Source organism: Piliocolobus tephrosceles, chromosome 9 (genome assembly GCF_002776525.5).
Source record: "Piliocolobus tephrosceles isolate RC106 chromosome 9, ASM277652v3, whole genome shotgun sequence".
NCBI classification, from domain to species: Eukaryota; Metazoa; Chordata; class Mammalia; order Primates; family Cercopithecidae; genus Piliocolobus; species Piliocolobus tephrosceles.
In genome coordinates this window covers 65,366,539-65,386,781 of record NC_045442.1, presented here as the reverse complement: position 1 = coordinate 65,386,781, position 20,243 = coordinate 65,366,539, and the positions used below count along the sequence as shown (strand labels likewise).

The following is a 20,243-nucleotide window of genomic DNA, read 5'->3' as shown; positions in this document are numbered from 1 at the left end:
ACAATTTAAGAATGTAAAGACAGGCTGGAAGCGGTGGCTCACACCTGTAATCCCAGCACTTTAGGAGGCCGAGGCAGGCGGATCATGAGGTTGGGAAATCAAGACCATCCTGGCTAACACGGTGAAATCTCGTCTCCACTAAAAATACAAAAAATTAGCTGGGCATGGTGGCAGGCACCTGTAGTCCCAGCTACTCAGGAGGCTGAGGCAGGAGAATGGCGTAAACCGGAGAGGTGGAGTTTGCAGTGAGCCGAGATCACACCACTGCACTCCAGACTCCGCCTTAAAAAAAAAAAAAAAAGAATGTAAAGATCTCCTATTATAATTCCCTGAGAGGGACCAATATTAATGCTATATCAGGGTGATCAATCATTCTGGTTTGTCTAGGACTATTGGGTCCCCCAGAATGGAGGACTCTTGGTGCTAAATCTGGAGAAGTCTAGGCAAACTGGGATGGCTGGTCATCATAATGGCCTGAATCTAATCATGGGGAAACATCAGACACATCCAAACTGAGGGACAGTTCACAACACAACTGACCTGTAGTCTTCCAAAATGTACAAGTTATGAAAGACAAAGGAAGACTGAGGAACTGTCCAAAATTAATGGAAACTAGAGATGTGACAACTAAATACAGTGTGAGACCCTGAAAAGAACCCTGGAAGGGTGGAGGATGGGGTATAATGGTCAACTGATAAAATTTGAATATGGACTGTGTATTAAGGAAGAGTAATCTATCAATATTAAATGCCCTGCCTCAGACAAATATCCTGTGTAAAAAGTCTGTTCTCAGGAAACATGTACTCAAGTATTTACAGATAAAGAGGCATTATGTATGTAAATTATCCAAACTGTTCAGAAAGAAAAAAAAAAAAAGAGAGAATGCAAATTACCTACCAAAACTGGTTAAACTCACATTATAAAGTCATAATAAAACAATGAACCAAAATGTAGCCCATTTAGTGAAAATGATGCCTCAGACCACAGGGCTTCAGTCCTTTCAGTTTTGAAAAGGTGGCTTCAGTCTTTATCATTAGTTTTAGCTGATAGCACCAGAGGTCTAATCTATAAAAGGTAAATTAAATATCATAGAGTAGTGCTTAACCTGAGGGGGCAAAGGACTACAGAGTTTTGACTATAGCAACAATATTTTATTTCTTAGAAAAGTAAGTGAAGCAAGTATGACAAAATGTTAAGATATGATGAGGTGGTGTTAATAGGTTCAAGCTTATTTGTATGTTACTTTCTGCATTTCTCTACATATGTAAAATGTTCTTCAATATTGTATTTCATTCATTGTACTGGGCACATGTTTTCACATTTTTGTATCTCTGAAATCAAGGTGCATCTTTAGAATTGATAGCATGGCAGAGTCAGTTGGTAGCGTCTTTTTCTTTCTTAACTCTATATAAAATAATGGTACATCTTACAATTGACAGCCTCTTAGATACAATGAAATATGGTAATTTCTTGTTAACAGTAAATTACTACAAACATCTTTTCTCACTCCCACCAAAAAAGAAAATTAAGAAAAAAATGAGCAAATATTTGGTAATATACTGACAGCAGCATTACTCTTTTCGAAGATCTCATGTGCCAGTAATTTTAGAGGGCCACAATACACTCCAGACTTTGCTGAGAAGTATTTCTGGATTGCGTGATAAGTCTTTCCACTGTTTGTGGGGCCTGAATGAAATATTATCTTCCGCTGCACGGCTCTAGCATCTGGGTACCTAAAACATGAGTAAGTAAACAGCTTAATCCATTAACCTCAAAATCCATCCTGGCAAAGATATCAAATGAAACAAATGCCAAATGAAATATACTCTTAATATTCACCAGATCAAGTCTTTGAAAAACTAAACAGTGGGTTTCATATCCACATTAAAATAATGACTTGTTTCCAGGAATGGTATTTACTAACTAGAGAACAGAAAAACCCAAATGCAAATTAATGTCTTGGATATTTTTCCCATTGTACAAATATCTTTTTCTCAGCGGTTACTAAAAATAAATTTAAACTGCTATCAGTTCCATACTATGTTCACATCATTCCCACAGCTCTAAACACATGACTCTAAAAGCAAACATTCGTAGGCCCCTGAATTCCAACATACACAAATATAATAATGGAGTCTTCTACTTCTGGCCATAGTGGAATAACTGGCACTAGACTTGCCCTCCCACTAAAAACAAGTACAGGCGGAGCATGGTGGCTCATGCCTGTAATCCCAGCACTTTGGGAGGCCAAGGTGGGAGGATCACCTGAGGTCAGGAGTTCAAGACGAGCACGGCCAACATGCTGAGACCCTGTATCTACTAAAAATACAAAAATTAGTCAGGTGTGGTAGCACACGTCTGTAATCCCAGCTACTCAGGAGGCTGAGGCAGCAGAATCACTTGAACCTGGGAGGTGGGCGTTGCAGTGAGCCGAGAACACACCACTGCACTCCAGCCTGGGTGACAGAGTAAGACTCTATCTCAAATACAAAAAACAAAAAACAAAAAAACCCAAAACAAGTACATATATGTATGTTGTGCCTCATATGTTGCAAAGAACTGGGGTAAGTATAGCCTACTAGATGTGGGCAATATCCAGCCTAGATGATTGGAAAGATACCAATTTAAGTAAACTTGGCAAATCCAAGTCTTTTTTTTTTTCCAGAAACAACTACATTTTTTCATCTATAGGTAGCCAGGGGCAACACAGTTCCATTCTAGAGGGAAACAAAAGGGAGAGCCCCACAAAACTTTGGGGGCAAGGGAGAGACTCATCTGACACTTCTTTTGGAGGTCAGGGTTTGTATATCGTAATTCAAGTTAGAATAAGTGAATTAAACTGAATTTGATGGAATGTGAGTAAACCTAGAACAGTATTGAAGCACTGAAGCATTACACAACCTGAAGACTGAGAAGGATATATTATCTGAAGGATTTTTTTATTTCCCCAAGGTCTTTCGCACTGGAGACAGCATAAAAGAGTGAACAAGTGTTGGGATGAGAGAAGATGACACCAATGTGTGAGTTCAGTATAACTGGGGATAAACTAGAAGTACCTGTGATTTTACACTCGTCTTATTACCTGCCAGGGCTCATCTAGTCATGGCAATGTTTGCCTTGAATAGGGGTGAAAGCCTTTCTTTGTTGAATCAAATACTACTACACTATTACACTTCCACACTATTTATTTGGGAATGGGCTGGGAGTGACAGTAGCCTAGTAGTTCAGCTACCTGATTACGGCCCCATTCTTTTAGAAGCACACTTCTGCCAAGGAGTGGTTTGTACTGCTGTGTTTGGTACATTTAGTCTTTTTTCTGCTACAAGTTTTCCTTACCTGTCCTTTAGTGTAGATTTTATTCATCACAGGACAGAATAATCAAGGACAAGCAAAATCCTTTTGTTAATTTCAGTACCTCAGCTATCAACATTTCTGAGCTATCATTCAATGTTCCTCTGCGTCATGGAGTGAAATTCTTGTTTTATGGGAATTGGGAGTGTGGGAATGTGATAACCTAAACAACCTTTGCTCTGAAATTCCATTTTTCCCTCTTTCCTTGAATTGTGTTGACCTACAGAGTTAAATTTCCTTTGTACTTTTTTAAAGAAAATATTAAAAATCAATGGTCTCAAAAAAAAAAAAAGTACAAAGCAGGGCAAAATACATGCAGTAAATGTGTGGGGACACGGGACATAGGCAATGCAGGACTGCAATTCTTGAAAGAAAAGAACACTTGGGATGAGCCGTACTGCACCCCAGTAAGGCATAGGGAGGTGGAACCCAAGCAGAATATGACAGGCTCACTGAAGTGAGCAGCAGAGATCAAGTTCGGAGCAGCCAAAATGTGAAGAACAGAGTGTGGAAGAGAAGGGTGCATAGAAGGAGAGCCCAGAAGTCTGTGTGGGGGTTCCCTGTAAGTTACTGGCCAAGGGCTGGGCTAACCATGTACAAGGTAAGAATCGGCAGGGTCTAGGAATGAGCAGCCTACCAAGGCTTTGAGTGGAAAGTTTCAAAGATGTCTCAAGTGCTAGGTGATGTTGCAGTTCCAGCCATGGTGGAAAGAACTCATTAACACCCAGGCACTCAGCTAAAACATCAGGAAGGCCATAGCTTAGACTTAAGGACAACATCGTTAAGTCACGGCTATTCTAGATCTGCCCTAATAAAACCTAAAACCACACTCAATGTGCATCAAGGTGAGATACCAGTTAATTGCCTAACAGAGTTAATTGCCTCTTTTTATTTTAGGAAAACAACCTAATCCAGACTCCTTAAAATTTATTATCTAGAATACAATAAAAAAAATGACCATGAATCATCCAAGATTAGAAACTGAAAATTTCAAATCCACAAAAGGAGAAACTAACCAGTTAGGTGGTATTCTTAAATCACTGATTTTACGTAGATCATCCTTACAGTCCAACACAGGAAATATTTGTTTGGCATGTCTCAAGAAAAATGGAAATAAATCATCCACATGAGCTGGAAAATAAAACACTGTATTAACATGTGCAATCTACATAAAATTCGTAACTAAATTTAGTGAAATCTTTTTTCTTAGTAAGCTAAGGTGCGGGGGCATTGCCAGGATAAAAAGAAAAGTCCTCTCTGGGCGCAGTAGCTCACGTCAACAATCCCAGCACTTTGGAAAGCCGACCTGGAAGGATGGCTTGAGCCCAGGAGGTTGAGGCTACACACTGAGCTGAGACTGAGCCACTGCACTCCAGCCTGGGTGACAGAGCGAGACCCTGTCTCAAAAAAAAAAAAGGAAAAAAAAGAAAACAAAAGTAGAAAAGTCCTGAAGTTACGGGCTTTATCCTTTTCTGGGATCCTGTTTTGTCTTACTTTTTCCTTTTAATTTCATTTATATTTTCAGGAAAACAGGAAATTGGCTAGCAACCACCATGTTCTACTCTTTTAGTACAAACAGGCAAAGATTAGCACTGGCAAAAGTTAAATTAAAAATAAAGAACCTAGACATGTACATTACAGAGATGAAGGTACAAACATTTTTTAAACTTCGAAAACCACAGACAGGCAAAACATGTGTTTGTTCCTCAGCAAGAATTCTCCACATCTTAGTGGCTCTGAGAGGAGGCTGGGGCATGTCCCATTCTGTGTTGTATCCTCAGTGCTGGGCACAAGATACAGGTCTAAGAGTCAAATACATAACCAAAGCCAAACTGCCTGTGGGAATAAAACGATGATATTCTGATTTTTTTTTTCTTTTATAGTAAGAACTATGTCCTGATATGAGGAAGAAGGAAGCCAGCGGCAGAAATAGACGGAATCTGTTATGCATTAATTCTAACTTGTGTAAGAGCTTTATTTCACTGGGCCCCAGTTTTCCTCCAGTCTAAGACATATGGGTGATGTAATAACTAGCTCAGGGACCCAATATAAAAGCAAACAACCTAGAAGTCATCCTGTCAAAGCACTGAATTATTTACAGAGGATGTTACCAGACCCATTCTAAACCAAATAAGCCCTTCTAGAGAAATGAACATGAAGTATGAGAAAAAATAGAAGGTATGTTCAATAGGATTTTAAAAAGTCTCTAAACACTTGCCTGCACCGAAGCAAATATCATTCAAAACAATGTGAATGTCCACATCCAGGGAATGAGACTGCATAATATAATTTCTAAAGCTTATGAAAGCTTGGTGGAAGAGACGAGCTGTAGAAACACAAAATGAAAAGATCTAAGGCTTAGTTCTCATTTTAAAAAGCACACAGAAACACCACACCAAACTCATCAAAGAGTCTTTTTTTTCCTTTTTTTTTTTTTTTTTTTTTGGTAGTACAGCTGGTTTATTACGATCTGGGCTAAAACTGAAGTCCTAGCACAGCATGAAGGAAGGCCGCACCTGCAGCTCCTCTGCTGTGCAGTATGGCTCATCAGGTGAGCCTTGCCAGTCTCCCACCCAGCCAGAAGCATATGTACTTATTTCCAGGTCACACAAGGGGTCGCACAATCCTGACCAAGCTGTACTGTAAGAGGTAATAAAATATCTCTATGAAGATGTTTTGGGCCTTACCATCAAGTCCATAATCAGCACCCAGTTTCTGAACTTCTTTCCTCTTGTAAAACTTGTCTAAGACCTTCTTTACTTCATCTAGAAGAGAGATGTCAAAATTTAATATGTTTCCTTATCTTAGATAAATGCTGAAAAAAAGGCAAAAGAAACTTGAAGCAGTAACACTAAAGGCAGCAGTTTAATGAGTGTTGCAAGAACTAGAAGGTTTCAGTTGATCCTTCTTTATGAATTGATATGCGATGGGAGTGTTAAGAAAAATGATCGAGTCAAACAATGCAACACCCTGTTATACCTCAGAGGAATGAGCAACGCACTCTGGGATCAGAGGCAGCCTCAAGCCTTCACCAGGCCATTTATATGTCGAGAGCCACAGCGTTATTCACTATAACTATTCTGTACATCCAAACAGCGAGCAGCTAAAACATCCAGAAAGACAACCAACACAGCAAGGACCAGATCCTCATGCTTAAGGAAGCCAGGTTGATCTTAAGTTTGAGGATGATGATTTCAGGGACAAAAGATTACACTTGTTTTGTGCTACCTGGCAAAACTAAAGTCAGTGGGAGCATATTTCAGTGGAATTTATACAAGAACTTCCTAACAATTAGAACAGTGAAAAGTGAGAGCTTCTTGACAATTGAATTACTCAAGCAAGGGTTAGATGACTGTCAAGGGTGACAGCAGAGAAATGTCTATGCTATTGGAAGATAACATGCCACTATGAATCAATAATCTTACAGGTAAAAATATTTTAAACTAATCAAGCTGAGATTGTATTATGGTTGTATATGTTAAAATACTACAGCATTATTCAATAAACATTTTACTGACTCAGCCACACACTATGTATTTCTAGGAGGAGAAGCCACAATGAGGACATAGACTTTACCCATGAAATTCAGAAAGGCCAAGTGGCCTGTATTTTTACCTTCTGCAAATGTGCCAACCACATTTTCACACAGTCCAATACACACAACACTCATTGAAGAAATCAAGCCTGAACAAAGCTTCCCACTAACAAAACTTTGACAGAATGAGGAAATTTCAGAATCACTGGTTTAGCCACTAGATCTGCCCACAATTAACTATGAGATACACATACACACACAGAGCGTGTGTGTGTGTGTGTGTGTGTGTGTGTGTGTGTATTTATATTCCAGACCACAGGCAGATTTTTGGGTCTCTGTTACTTTGTGCTGAGTAGAACAACAGTTTCTTTTTTTTTTTTTCGAAGATGGAGTTTCACTCTTGTTGCCCAGGCTGGAGTGCAATGGCGTGATCTCGGCTCACCGCAACCTCCACCCCCTGGGCTCAAGAGATTCTCCTGCCTCAGCCTCCCAAGTAGCTGGGATTACAGGTATGCATCACCATGCACCATGCCCGAATAATTTTGTATTTTTAGTAGGGACAGGGTTTCTCCATGTTGGTCAGGCTGGTCTCAAACTCCTGACCTCAGGTGATCTACCAGCCTCAGTCTCCCATAAAGTGCTGGGATTACAGGCTTGAGTTACTGCTCCTGGCCAACAATTTCTTAGTATCAAGGGTAGAAAAATCAATGACAAATAAAAGATTGGAAAAAAGCAAGTGCAACTGCTTGGGAAAATTCTGCTGACCTACAAACTCGATACAAACTAAAGACAGATCACATTTATTTAGAATTAATCTATTTTCTGTGACTAATACTACCATGTTATATAAGATTCATGCTGTTTTACTCAAAATGCTTCCAAAATGTGAAATTTCTCATTATGTAAAGTAAAAGAAACCAGTTACAAAAGACCACATACTGTATGACGCTATTAATACGAAATACACACAACAGGCAAATCAACAGACAGAATGTAGATTAGTGGTTATCTGGGGCTAAAAAAAAAGATACTGGGGACTGGGGGACTAGAGTGACTTGCTAATAGATATCAGGCTTCTTTTCAGGGTGATAAAAATGTTCTAAAATGAAATTATGGTGATGATTGCACAATCCTGCAAATATACTACCAATGAATTATACACTTTTTTTTTTTTTTTGAGACGGAGTCTCGCTCTGTTGCCTGGGCTGGAGTGCAGTGGCCGGATCTCGGCTCACTGCAAGCTCCGCCTCCCGGGTTCACGCCATTCTCCTGCCTCAGCCTCCGGAGTAGCTGGGACTACAGGCGCCCGCCACCTCGCCCAGCTAGTTTTTTGTATTTTTTTTTTTAGTAGAGATGGGTTTCACCGGGTTAGCCAGGATGGTCTCGATCTCCTGACCTCGTGATCCGCCCATCTCGGCCTCCCAAAGTGCTGGGATTACAGGCTTGAGCCACCGCGCCCGGCCGAATTATACACTTTTAAAGGGTGAGCTTTCTGGTATGTAAATTAAAATTGTATCTTTCTTTTTTTATTTGAGACAGGGTCTCACTCTTGTCACCCAGGCTGGAGTGTGATGGTGCAATCTCGGCTCACTGCAACCTCTACTACTACCCAGGCTCAAGCCACCCTCCCACCTCAGCCTCCCAAGTAGCTGGAACTACAGGCGCACACCATCATGCCTGGCTAACTTCTGTATTTTTTGTAGAGATGGAGTTTCGCCATGTTTAACTCCTGGGCTCAAGCAATCCACCCTCCTGGGCCTCCCAAAGTGCTGGGATTGCAGGCATGAGACACTGCGCCCAGCCTAGTCTTTTTAAAAGAACATTCTGACTGCAGGTAGAGAATAGAATGGAGGGATCAAAGGCATATGAGGAGACACATAAGGGGCTATATGTGCAGTCCAGTCAAAAGATGGAAGTTGGCAATTTAGACTAAGCTGGTTGCAGTGGAGAATGAGGGAAATGAATGAATTCAATATTTATGAGGTAGAATCAACAAGACTCATCAACTGGGCTTTCTCTGATTGTTAGATGTAGGGGTGAGGGATGGAAGAACAAAGACTACCAGGTTTGACCTGAGCACCTGGAGAAGCAGGCTGGAAGGAGGAGCAGGTCTACCAGGAGGAAGGTAAGTTGTCTTGACATGCTAAGGTGAGGTGTGTGTAAGAAAGACAAGTGGAGACACCTGGTAGGCAGCAAGATATATACATCCAGGGTGAAGGAGAGAGGTCCAGGGTAGAGACAAAGATCTGAAAGGAATACTGAATTAGTGAGGGAGAGAGCGAGAATGAGACACCCCATAGAGAACACGGAATAAAGCAGCAACGTGACGCAGGATAAAGCCTTTAAGTACCTCAACTTTTTGGGCTATGAGTAGGCAAAAGAGATTGAGAAGTGACAGCTTCTTGTCCCGATTGCTAAGCTAAATGGAAATCTGACACCTTAATCACATGGCTATATCAGAGTGTAGTAATTTATCATCTTCTGTAGCCCCTCCTGCCATGCTGAAAAATCATTCTAGTAAATTCAACATCTGGACCAATCCCAGTCAAAGGAGATGAAAAATCACCTGGCACACAGACCCAATGAAGTAGCTAAGGATTCTCCACCAGAAGAAAATCTAGTGCTGACAAACTTATGTCTTTACTCCATCTTCTTACAGGAAGCAGCAAAGACATTTACATTTTCAGGTAAATTATAATAGCTGCAGAAAATAAGAATTTATCAATATTTGAATACAATAAGGCAAATTATCTCATCCAAATTACCTTATGCCTTCAAATAATATAAAACAAATGGAAAATTGTTCTTTAATGGGTAAACTATTATTTGAGTTTCAACTCTGCAAGATGAAAAAGTTCTCATCTATTTCTCAACAATGTCAATATACTTAACACACTAGTGACCTGTGTGCTTAAAAATATTTAAGACTGGCTGGGTGCAGTAGCTCAGGTCTGTAATCTCAGTGCTTTGGGAGGCCATGGCAGGAGGATCCCTGGAGCTCAGGAGTTTGAGACCAGCCTGGGCAACAGAGCAAGACCCCATCTCTACAAAAAATTTAAAAATTATCCAGGCATGATGGTGCATGCCTGTAATCCTAGCTACTTAGAAGGCTGAGCCAGAAGGATTGCTTGAGCCTGGGAGTTGGAGGTTACAGTGAGCTATGATCATACCACTACACTCCAGCTTGGGTACAGGGCAAGACCCTGTCTCTAAAAAAACAGAGTAAAGGAAAAAAAACTAAAAAAAAGTTTAAAAGAGTAAATTTTATGTATTTTTACAATTTAAAAATAAAGAAATAATAGTATAATTACATTATTAAAATAATACACTCTCTGCTATGGTTTGAATGTTTTCTCCAAGACTTATACTGAAATTTAATTGCTATTTTAACAGTTGAGAGGTGGAACCTTTAAGAGGTGATTAAGACAAGAGGAGTCTGCCCTTGTGAGTGGATTAATGCCATTATCACAGAAGTCAGTTAGTTGTTGCAGGAGTGGGCTCCTGGAAAAAAAAGGTAAGTTCAGCCCGCTTTCTCTGTCTCACAGGCTCACTTGCCCTTCCACCTTCCATCATGCGATGATGCAGCCAAAGGCCCTCATCAGATCCTGGCCTCTAGAACCATGAGTTAAATACACCTCTATTGCTTATAAATTACTCAGTCTCAGGTATTCTGTTTTAACAGCAGGAAACAAAGACAGTCTCCCAACTCCAAGTAAAGTGAAAGGCCTTGCTTAACAATGACTTGGAAGAACAGGTCAAAGAACATATATACTGTGAGTTCCATCACATGTTTAGTGAAAGTACTGTACTTCTGCTCTGAAAAACATGTTGTAGTTTATATTTTAGATTTACAATAGGAGGCACCAATGTCGCTTGTTGAAGTGAGACATTTCTCCTCCTATTCCTGGAGGCAATTCCTGGATAGCATTTCCTCAACCTCCCAGTTTCATTTGGTCAGAGGAAACTCCCTTACCTCCCTAATCATCCCGAAACTCACCTTGAAAACATTCACATGCCTCTCTGTCAACGAATCCATCCGAACTTCAGTTTTGCTGAGCAAAGCCCGCTGCCACTCACTGATGCTACCCTCTTCTTTTCTCTCTGGAGCCGGGGATACCCTACTTTGTTCTACCTTGTCATGTTCTACCTTGTATTACAGTTCACTTTCCATACACGTGTCATTCCCCAAGAAACCGTTACGTTTCTTAAGAGGGGATTGGGATCTGAGTCTGGTTCCTCTTGGCAACCACCACACAGCCTAACAGCGCGGTATGAGTCGGCGCCTCCTCAATGGCAAAGAATCCTAAAAGAAGCCTCCGCTGGCTTTTCATTGCCACATCCCATTCCCCTTCTGGGGGCGGGAGAGAAACAAAGAAGAATGCAAGAAAGAGCGGGCGTCCAAATAACAACTCAAAAAAAGTCAAATCGTCCCAACACATGAGTGTTTAAACCATTCAGAGAGCAGGTCAGTAAAAGGGAAAAGGCCGCTTCTGGGACGAGGCGTTAAGAATTAATCAGACACAGTCCCAAGCTGTTTAAGGGGCTCACACACCAGCGAAGGAGGCAGACATTGAGAAGCACGATGACAACATTCGATGGGACCTCGGATCCCCAGGGAAGGAGGTGCAGCTTCCTCCCAACCAGTCTCGGCCTGGCACACACCACTCCCTACCGCCCTCAGTAGTTCCCGCACTCACTCTTGTCCAGAGGCCGGGTTAGCTCGGCCCCGACGTCGCCATCGGCGCTGGGGCCCTGAGGTTTCACAGTCAGGGGCACGAACAACGACGTGTTCGGGATTTTGGAGCCACCTGAAGCAGAGGAGGACGCGGTAGCAAGGACAGAAACTTGCCCCAGAAGGCCAGGAAAGGGCCCAAAGTGGGGGCGAAGGGCAGAGCAGATGGCTGCCCGGTGGCCAGCCTGGCGCCCTGCTGGGAGCCGAGCCCACAATAGGGCACACCGGGAGAAGGACATCGAGGCCGCAAGTTCCACAGGCGCCGGCAGCAGCCGCGGACACGGCGGCGGACAATGACGCGCATCTCCTGCGCCTGCTGTCCAGAAAGACCCAGACCGAGCAGGTAAGCTGCCCGGGAAAACGCCTGACCGTTAAGGAAAAACCCGTGCCGTAACGGTGTTCTTTCAGGGAAGAAGCAGCTTCGCAGAGAAAACCGCTAGACATAATTCTCGTTCTGTTTCTCAGTTTTGTTGGTGATTGGGACCAGCTTTCCCTAAAGAAGGGAAAATAATCAGGCATCTTTGGGATGTCATAGATGAGCGGAGGGGGCCTGCTAGTCGTGTCGCGTGATGCAAACTAGTCCTTTGGCAAGCCAGTGTCTAGAAGCATGTGGGTGAGCAGTGAGAATGGATGGTGCAGCAGCAACTGCGAATGCTCAGGGGACGAGTGTGTCTTGCGGACTCAAACACTAAATAGCATTTCCCAAAAGTTTCTTGCATTGTTAACCGTCCTTTCCTGATATGGTAACATTAGCGATAATAACTTGATATGCTCCTCAGAAACGTTGCTAAGAAATAGTGTTGCACTATTAAACCCCTTGTATTACGTAAGTACTTTTGCTCTAATGTGAGCAGTTTGTGTACATCATCCTAGCAGCTATGTCACAACCACATGGCAAAAATATGTGCTCTGTACCCCAGCCATAGTTTAGTTCCATTGCATTTGTTGAATACCGTGTCCTCATGTGAGGCTGCAACATGTTAGATTCAGGCCGGGCGCGGTGGCTCAAGCCTGTAATCCCAGCACTTTGGGAGGCCGAGACGGGCGGATCACGAGGTCAGGAGATCGAGACCATCCTGGCTAACACGGTGAAACCCCGTCTCTACTAAAAATACAAAAAAAACTAGCCGGGCGAGGTGGCGGGCGCCTGTAGTCCCAGCTACTCCGGAGGCTGAGGCAGGAGAATGGCGTAAACCCGGGAGGCGGAGCTTGCAGTGAGCTGAGATCTGGCCACTGCACTCCAGCTCGGGCGACAGAGCAAGACTCCGTCTCAAAAAAAAAAAAAAACATGTTAGATTCAACAAGTTTAAGCTGGGCGTGGTGGCTCACGCCTGTAATCCCAGCACTTAGGGAGGGCGAGGCCGGTGGATCATCTGAGGTCAGGAGTTCTAGACCAGCCTGGCAAACGTGATGAAATCCCGTCTCTACTAAAATACAAAAATCAGCTGGGCGTCGTGGTGCACGCCTGTAATCCCAGCTACTAGGGAGGCCGAGGCAGGAGAATCGTCTGAACCTGGGTGCTACAGGTTGCAGTGAGCCGAGATTGGACCACTGCTCTCCAGCCTGGGCAAAAAAGTGAGACTCCGTATTAAAAAAAAAAAAAAAAAAAATTCCCAAGTTTGGCATCTTCACATCTCTTTATACTTAAATCATTAAGATCTTACAACTTGAAGGAACGTGTTATGTAATACACAATACTGTATGTCTAATAGGATTCCAGTGACAATTTGCCACCTGTCTTTGATTCACAAAATAATTTTTAAACATCAGGGATACAAGGAGACAGTCCTTTGCTTTCAAAGTTTCTGACCTGGTTTTGGTGATAGGAACAGTACATATTAAATAATGCACTTATTACTCTAATAGGCTAATGGCAGTTCAAAGAAAGGAGCAATTTTAGAGTGGTAAGGAGATTTCTGCCAGACTTTAAAGTAAAACATATAGAGAAGTGGTAAGTAAATTCTAGTCAGAGGAAACGATGTAAGCAGAGGCTTAACTAAGGAAAATACATACTGAAAAAATGTAAATACCAGAGTTAAGGCAGGCCTAATTCTATGACTTACAAATAGTGATTACATTTTTGAGAAGAGAAATCATTCATTAGGAAGTACCTAGGATAGACTAGGGTAAACACAAATGTGCAGGGAGGAAGATTACAACTTTAGCAACAGTTGTAGCTGAAGGTGGTAGATTCCTGTATCTGAAGTATGATGGAGACCATGTATATGGAATGGAAAGATTTTACAGGACTCCTTAGATAATGTAGTGAGTGACTAAATATGCTAGAAAATGTCAATAAACAATGATGTGTCATCAGATTTGGAAACTAGGAGAATGAAGGATAAACCAAACATTTAATAGGTAACTGACACAAGTACTATATTATTCATTTTAATCTTTTCATATGCTTGACAACCATTTAGAGGTATTATTGTCACCAGGTTAAGTAACTTTCCCCACTAAGTGGTAGATTCAGATACTAATCTAAATCTTTTTTTTTTTTCTTTTTAAGACAGAATCTCACTCTGTTGCCCAGGCTGAAGTGCAGTGGCGCAATCATAGCTTACTGCAACCTCCACTTCCCAGGCTCAAGCAATTCTCATGCCTCAGCCTCCCGAGTAGCTGGGACTACAGGCCTGCACCACAATACCTGGCTAATTTTTATATTCTCTTTAGTTTCACCATGTTGGCCAGGCTGGTCTCAGAACTTCTGGCCTCAAGTGATCCACCGGCCTTGGCCTCCCAAAGTGCTGGGATTACAGGTGTGAGCCACCATGCCCAGCCAGTCTTTCTGGTTTCAAAGCAAATAGGTGGGCTTTTTGGACAGGAGCAGCATATTGGGTCAGAATCAACAATTGTACTAGTCTTTTTTGTTTGTTTGAAAGGGTGATCCTGAACTCCTGGGCTCAAGCAATCCTGCGTCAGCCTCCTGAGTAGCTGAACTACAGGTGCATGCCATAGCACCTGGCAGTTACTAGTCTTACAGATCTAGCCCAACCCTAGTATAGTTTTACAGAAAAAAAAAAAAAAATTCTGAAAACTATTTTAACTGTAATTTTGTTTGCACTTCCTTGGAAGTAGAAAGTGCAATCTGAATTTTATGATAGCACATACAGGCTTTCCCTTTCAGCCATTCATTAAGTTCTACTATAAACATTGTAATGGGAAAATTCAATATAAAATTTTGCTTTTACAAAAAAAGAGATGTCATATCTAGACTGGTCATGTCATATTTATAGCAGTAAGTGTAATCGGCACCTAACACATATTAGAGCCTCTATAAATATTTTATTTTGCTTGTTGAATGGATTAATGCAACAACTGTGTAACTGATATCCTCCTATACTTTGCCATAGCACCATAATGATCTTTTGAAAACACAAATCTTAGAAGTTACTCCTGCTTAAAGTCCTTTAGTGATTCTGAATAAATGTTCAGATAAAGCCCATATTCCATCATACGGCATCCAGGTTCTGTCCTAAATTGGTTCGCCCTATATGCCTCTTCCAGCTTTATTTCTACTCCCCACACCTACCATTCTATTCATGGTAGAACTGTACACCAGTTATATCATCGTTTCTCACCTCTGTACCTGTGAACACACTGGGTGCTTCTCTTACACATCATAGGTTCCAGTAGAGGCGCTATCATAGAATGAAAACTGTCGTAATTGTGTCTCTGGGTCAGTGGTTCTTAAACATTAGAGTGCATCGGAATCATCAGAAAAGAATCATTAAAAACAAGATTGTTGGGCCCCATCCCTGAAGTTTCTGATTCAGTAGATCTGGAGTGGGATCTGAGAGTTTACATTTCTAAAACATTTCAGATGATGCAACTCCGCTGGTCTGAGACCACACTTTTGAGAACCACTGCTCTGATTAAAGTTCCTGCAGGATAGGGCCAAGATAACACTTAGTCCATTTTGCATTGCTATAGCAGAACACCACAGACTGACTAATTTGTAAATAAAATGAATTTATTTCTTACAGTTACTAGAGGCTAGGAAGTCCAGGATCAAGAGGCTGGCATCTGGTGATGGCCCTCTTGACATAACTTGGTAGAAGGCATCACATGACCAGAGAGCGAGACGTTGTGTGTCAACTCAGGTTTCTCTTTTTTTACGAAGCCACCAGTCATTTCATGGGGGACCCACACTAAGAACTTTTATCTAATCCTAATTACCTCCCAAAGGCCTCACCTCTAATCAACCTATGAATTTGAGGATTAAGTTCCCAACACAAAAAACTTAGGGGACACATTCAAACCATAGCAAGCACTAACTGGTAGTCTGTAAATATGCTAAATCCATGCATAAATATAGAAATAAATAGAAGGGGAAAGGAAGTGGGAGAAGATCACCTACGTGGTAGAAATAAAACAAGTTAATTTCTTCTTCACCTTTGCTTTTGCTATTAAGAAAACCTGGTGTAGGTTTCACAAAAGCACATCCTGTAGATTACTGTCTCATACCTTGTCTACCAAATTCTGTAACTTGAAGTTTCTAGTATTTTTCTGACATTAAGGTTATCATGATCTAGACACTGAACTATTGCTTATCCTAAGTGAACTTTTAAGATTTACTCTTGGCCAGGCACGGCGGCTCATGCCTGTGATCCCAGCACTTTGGGAGGCCAAGGCAGGCGGATCACGATGTGTCCAGAGTTTGTTCCTTCCAGTGGGTTTGTGGTCTCGCTGACTTCAAGAATGAAGCTGCAGATCTTCGCAGTGAGTGTTGCAGCTCTCAAAGGTGGCATGGACCCAAAGTGTGAGCAGCAGCAAGATTTATTGTGAAGAGTGAAAGAACAAAGCTTCCACAGCATGGAAGGGGACCCAAGCGGGTCACTGCTGCTGGTTGGGGGCTGGCGGCCGACTTTTATTCCCTTATTTGTACCCACCAATGTCCTGCTGATTGGTCTATTTTACAGAGCACTGACTGGTCCATTTTACAAATCTCTAGCTAGCCACAGAGAGCTGATTGGTGCATTTTTACAGAGTGCTGATTGGTGCATTTTACAAACCTCTAGCTAGCTAGAGTGCTGATTGGTGTGTTTTACAATCCTATCTACAGAGTGCTGATTGGTGTATTTTACAATCCTCTTGTAAGATAAAGAAGTTCTTCAAGTCCCCACCCGACCCAGAAGTACAGCTGGCTTCACCTCTCCACGTGGTCAGGAGATCGAGACCGTTCTGGCTAACGTGGTGAAACCACATCTCTACTAAAAATACAAAAAATTATCCAGGCCTGGTGGCACGTGCCTGTAGTCCCAGCTACTTATGAAGCTGAGGCAGGAGAATCGTTTGAACCCGGGAGGTAGAGGTTGCAGTTTTACAATCCTATCTACAGAGTGCTGATTGGTGTATTTTACAATCCTCTTGTAAGATAAAGAAGTTCCCACCGGAAGGAACAAACTCCGGACACATCGTGATCCGCCTGCCTTGGCCTCCCAAAGTGCTGGGATCACAGGCATGAGCCGCCGTGCCTGGCCAAGAGTAAATCTTAAAAGTTCACTTAGGATAAGCAATAGTTCAGTGTCTAGATCATGATAACCTTAATGTCAGAAAAATACTAGAAACTTCAAATTACAGAATTTGGTAGACAAGGTATGAGACAGTAATCTACAGGATGTGCTTTTGTGAAACCTACACCAGGTTTTCTTAATAGCAAAAGCAAAGGTGAAGAAGAAATTAACTTGTTTTATTTCTACCACGTAGGTGATCTTCTCCCACTTCCTTTCCCCTTCTATTTATTTCTATATTTATGCATGGATTTAGCATATTTACAGACTATCAGTTAGTGCTTGCTATGGTTTGAATGTGTCCCCTAAGTTTTTTGTGTTGGGAACTTAATCCTCAAATTCATAGGTTGATTGCACCACTGCATTCCAGCCTGGGCGACAGAGCAAGACTCCATCTCAATTTTAAAAAAAAGAAAAGAAAGAAAGATTTACTCTTAGAATCATGAAATGTTAGAGCTGGAAGGGATGAGGCACCTGTTGGATGCATCTGTAGAACTTGTACAGATAGCACCCACATGGTCCTGCTCTGTCTTGCTTTCTCTCCGGGGCATAACAGCAGACCTGGAAAACCTTTGCTTTATTCTAATACTGAGCTGCATAACAGTTCTAATCCATAATTGTGTTATATTTTAGACCTATTTTTTTTCTAAATGAGAGCATCTTTAATTTTATAATCACTTGTTTTTGAAATCCCTTAGCTGTCTAAAAGCCTGGGCTCTCAAAAGAGCTAAAAAAAATCCCCTTCCTGGGAGCAACCAGGAAAGACTGACTTATCTCCTGAGACAATAAATGGCTACCACCCGTGAACCGACATTGTAACAAAATTTTATCTTCCATCTGTTTGCATAAGAGCTCATTTTATCTTTGTTTTCCCATAAGTACTCTTACTCCCCACCACTTCCCCTATGTTTTGGGGTTTTTTTTCATAGATACAGGGTCTGGTTATGTTGCCCAGGCTGGTCTCAAACTCCTGGGCTCAAGCAATCTTCTGGCCCTGGCCTCTCAAAGAGTTAGGCTTCTGGCCATGTCTCTTGTCTATTTAATTTGCAGGCCCCCAATAACTCATCCTAAAAAGGTAAAAGTTTTTCTTCCTCAGCAATATCAAAACAATGAGAAAATTCTTCGTTAAAGAAATAAAATTTTTAAGGGTTTAGATCAGTGGTTCTCAACTCTGGGTAGATTTCTCTTTTGAGACATGGTGTCTGCCACCCAGGCTAGAGTGCAGTGGCATGATCACCTCAGTGTAATTTCAAATTCCTGTGCTCAAGGTGTGTCCGGAGTTGGTTCCTTCCAGTGGGTTTGCAGTCTGGCTGACTTAAAAGAACAAAGCCGCCGATCTTTGCCATGAGTGTTACAGCTCTTAAAGGTGGCACGGGGCCGGGCGCGGTGGCTCAAGCCTGTAATCCCGGCACTTTGGGAGGCCGAGACGGGCGGATCACGAGGTCGGGAGATCGAGACCATCCTGGCTAACATGGTGAAACCCCGTCTCTACTAAAAAATACAAAAAACTAGCCGGGCGCGGTGGCGGGCGCCTGTAGTCCCAGCTACTCGGGAGGCTGAGGCAGGAGAATGGCGTAAACCCGGGAGGCGGAGCTTGCAGTGAGCTGAGATCCGGCCACTGCACTCCAGCCTGGGCGACAGAGCGAGACTCCGTCTCAAAAAAAATAAATAAAATAAAATAAAATAAAAAACAGGTGGCACGGACCCAAAGAGTGAGCAGCAGCAAGATATATCGTGAATGCGAAAGAACAGAGCTTCCACAGTATGGAAGGGGACCTGGACCGGCTGCCGCTGCTGGCTGTGGGGTGGCCAGCTTTTATTTCCTTATTTGTCCCCGCCCACATTCTGCTGTCCATTCTGCAGAGCACTGCTTGGTTCACTTTACAGACCTCTAGCTAGCCAGAGTGCTGTTTGGTGCGTTTTGTTTTTTTGGTTTTTGTTTTTGTTTTTTTTTTTTTTTTTTGAGACGGAGTTTTGCTGGTTGCTCAGGCTGGAGTGCATTGGTGCGATCTCGGCTCACTGCAGCCTCCGCCTCCTGGGTTCAAGCGATTCTCCTGCCTCAGAGTAGCTGGGATTACAGGCATGTGCCACCACGCCGACCTAATTTTGTATTTTTAGTAGAGATGGGGTTTCTCCATGTTGGTCAGGCTGGTCTCAAACTCCCGACCTCAGATGATCCGCCCATCTCAGCCTCCCAAATTGCTGGGATTACAGGCGTGAGCCACTGCACCCAGCCTGATTGGTGCGTTTTCACAAGCACTGATTGGCGTATTTTACAAACCTCCAGCTAGCCACAGAGCACTGATTTGTGCGTTTTACAATCCTAGCTACAGTGTTGATTGGTGCATTCTACAATCCTCTTGTAAGAAAAGTTCTCCCAGTCCCCACACGACCCAGAAGTTCAGCTGGCTTCACCTCTCAAAGGGATCTTCCTGTCTCAGCTTCCTGGGTAGCTAGCTGGGAATACAGGTGCATACCACCATGCCCAGCTCATTTTAAATTTTTTTTGTAGAGATAGGGTCTCACTGCTTTGGCCAGGCTGGTCTCGAATTCCTGGCTTCAGGTGATCCTTTTGCCTCAGACTCCTGAAGTGGCTGGGATTACAGGTATTTTTTTGAGGTTGTTTTGTTTTGAATGCTTATGGCCCAGTCTCTGAGATTCTTGTTTCATTGGTCAGAGTAGGACCCGGGCCTGGTTATTTTTAAAAGCTTCTAAGGTGATTCTAATATGCAGCCAGGGTTGTGAACCAGTGGATTAGACATTGTAACTCTTCACTAAAGACACAAATTTCTTTTTCAGTTTATCATCTAATTAACTGGCTGACTTTTGACTGAAATCACCAAATACTAAATTTGAATTTTTATTTTTCAAATTGGTTATGCTACAAAAAGTCTTCAGCAAAATGTATAGGCATCCTGTATATGACAGTTTTAAACCAGCCTATTAAAATCATTACATAGCTATTTAAAATTGAAACCAGTAATATTTATAAAAATTCATTATCACAATTACAGCTTCCTAAACTACTGAACAATCCTATCCTTAACAATAAATCTAACAATGAGATTTGAGAATAGAGCTATATTAATGATTCAAACAGCAAACTCAG

General features: G+C 42.2%; 1 protein-coding gene across 1 annotated transcript in view; it reads right to left on the bottom strand.

The window, feature by feature from the left end:
* The window catches only part of SUPV3L1 (Suv3 like RNA helicase), a 29,538-nt gene extending 17,598 nt beyond the window's left edge, over nt 1-11,940 (bottom strand). The window contains exons 1-5 of the mRNA XM_023205049.2: nt 11,584-11,940; nt 6,039-6,116; nt 5,570-5,677; nt 4,368-4,482; nt 1,565-1,733 (exon numbers count right to left, since the gene is read on the bottom strand). Of these exons, the coding sequence (XP_023060817.1) occupies nt 1,565-1,733; nt 4,368-4,482; nt 5,570-5,677; nt 6,039-6,116; nt 11,584-11,857 (744 nt within the window). The 5' untranslated portion in view covers nt 11,858-11,940. The remainder of the gene's footprint in view (nt 1-1,564; nt 1,734-4,367; nt 4,483-5,569; nt 5,678-6,038; nt 6,117-11,583) is intronic.
* Nucleotides 11,941-20,243: the final 8,303 nt, after the last annotated feature.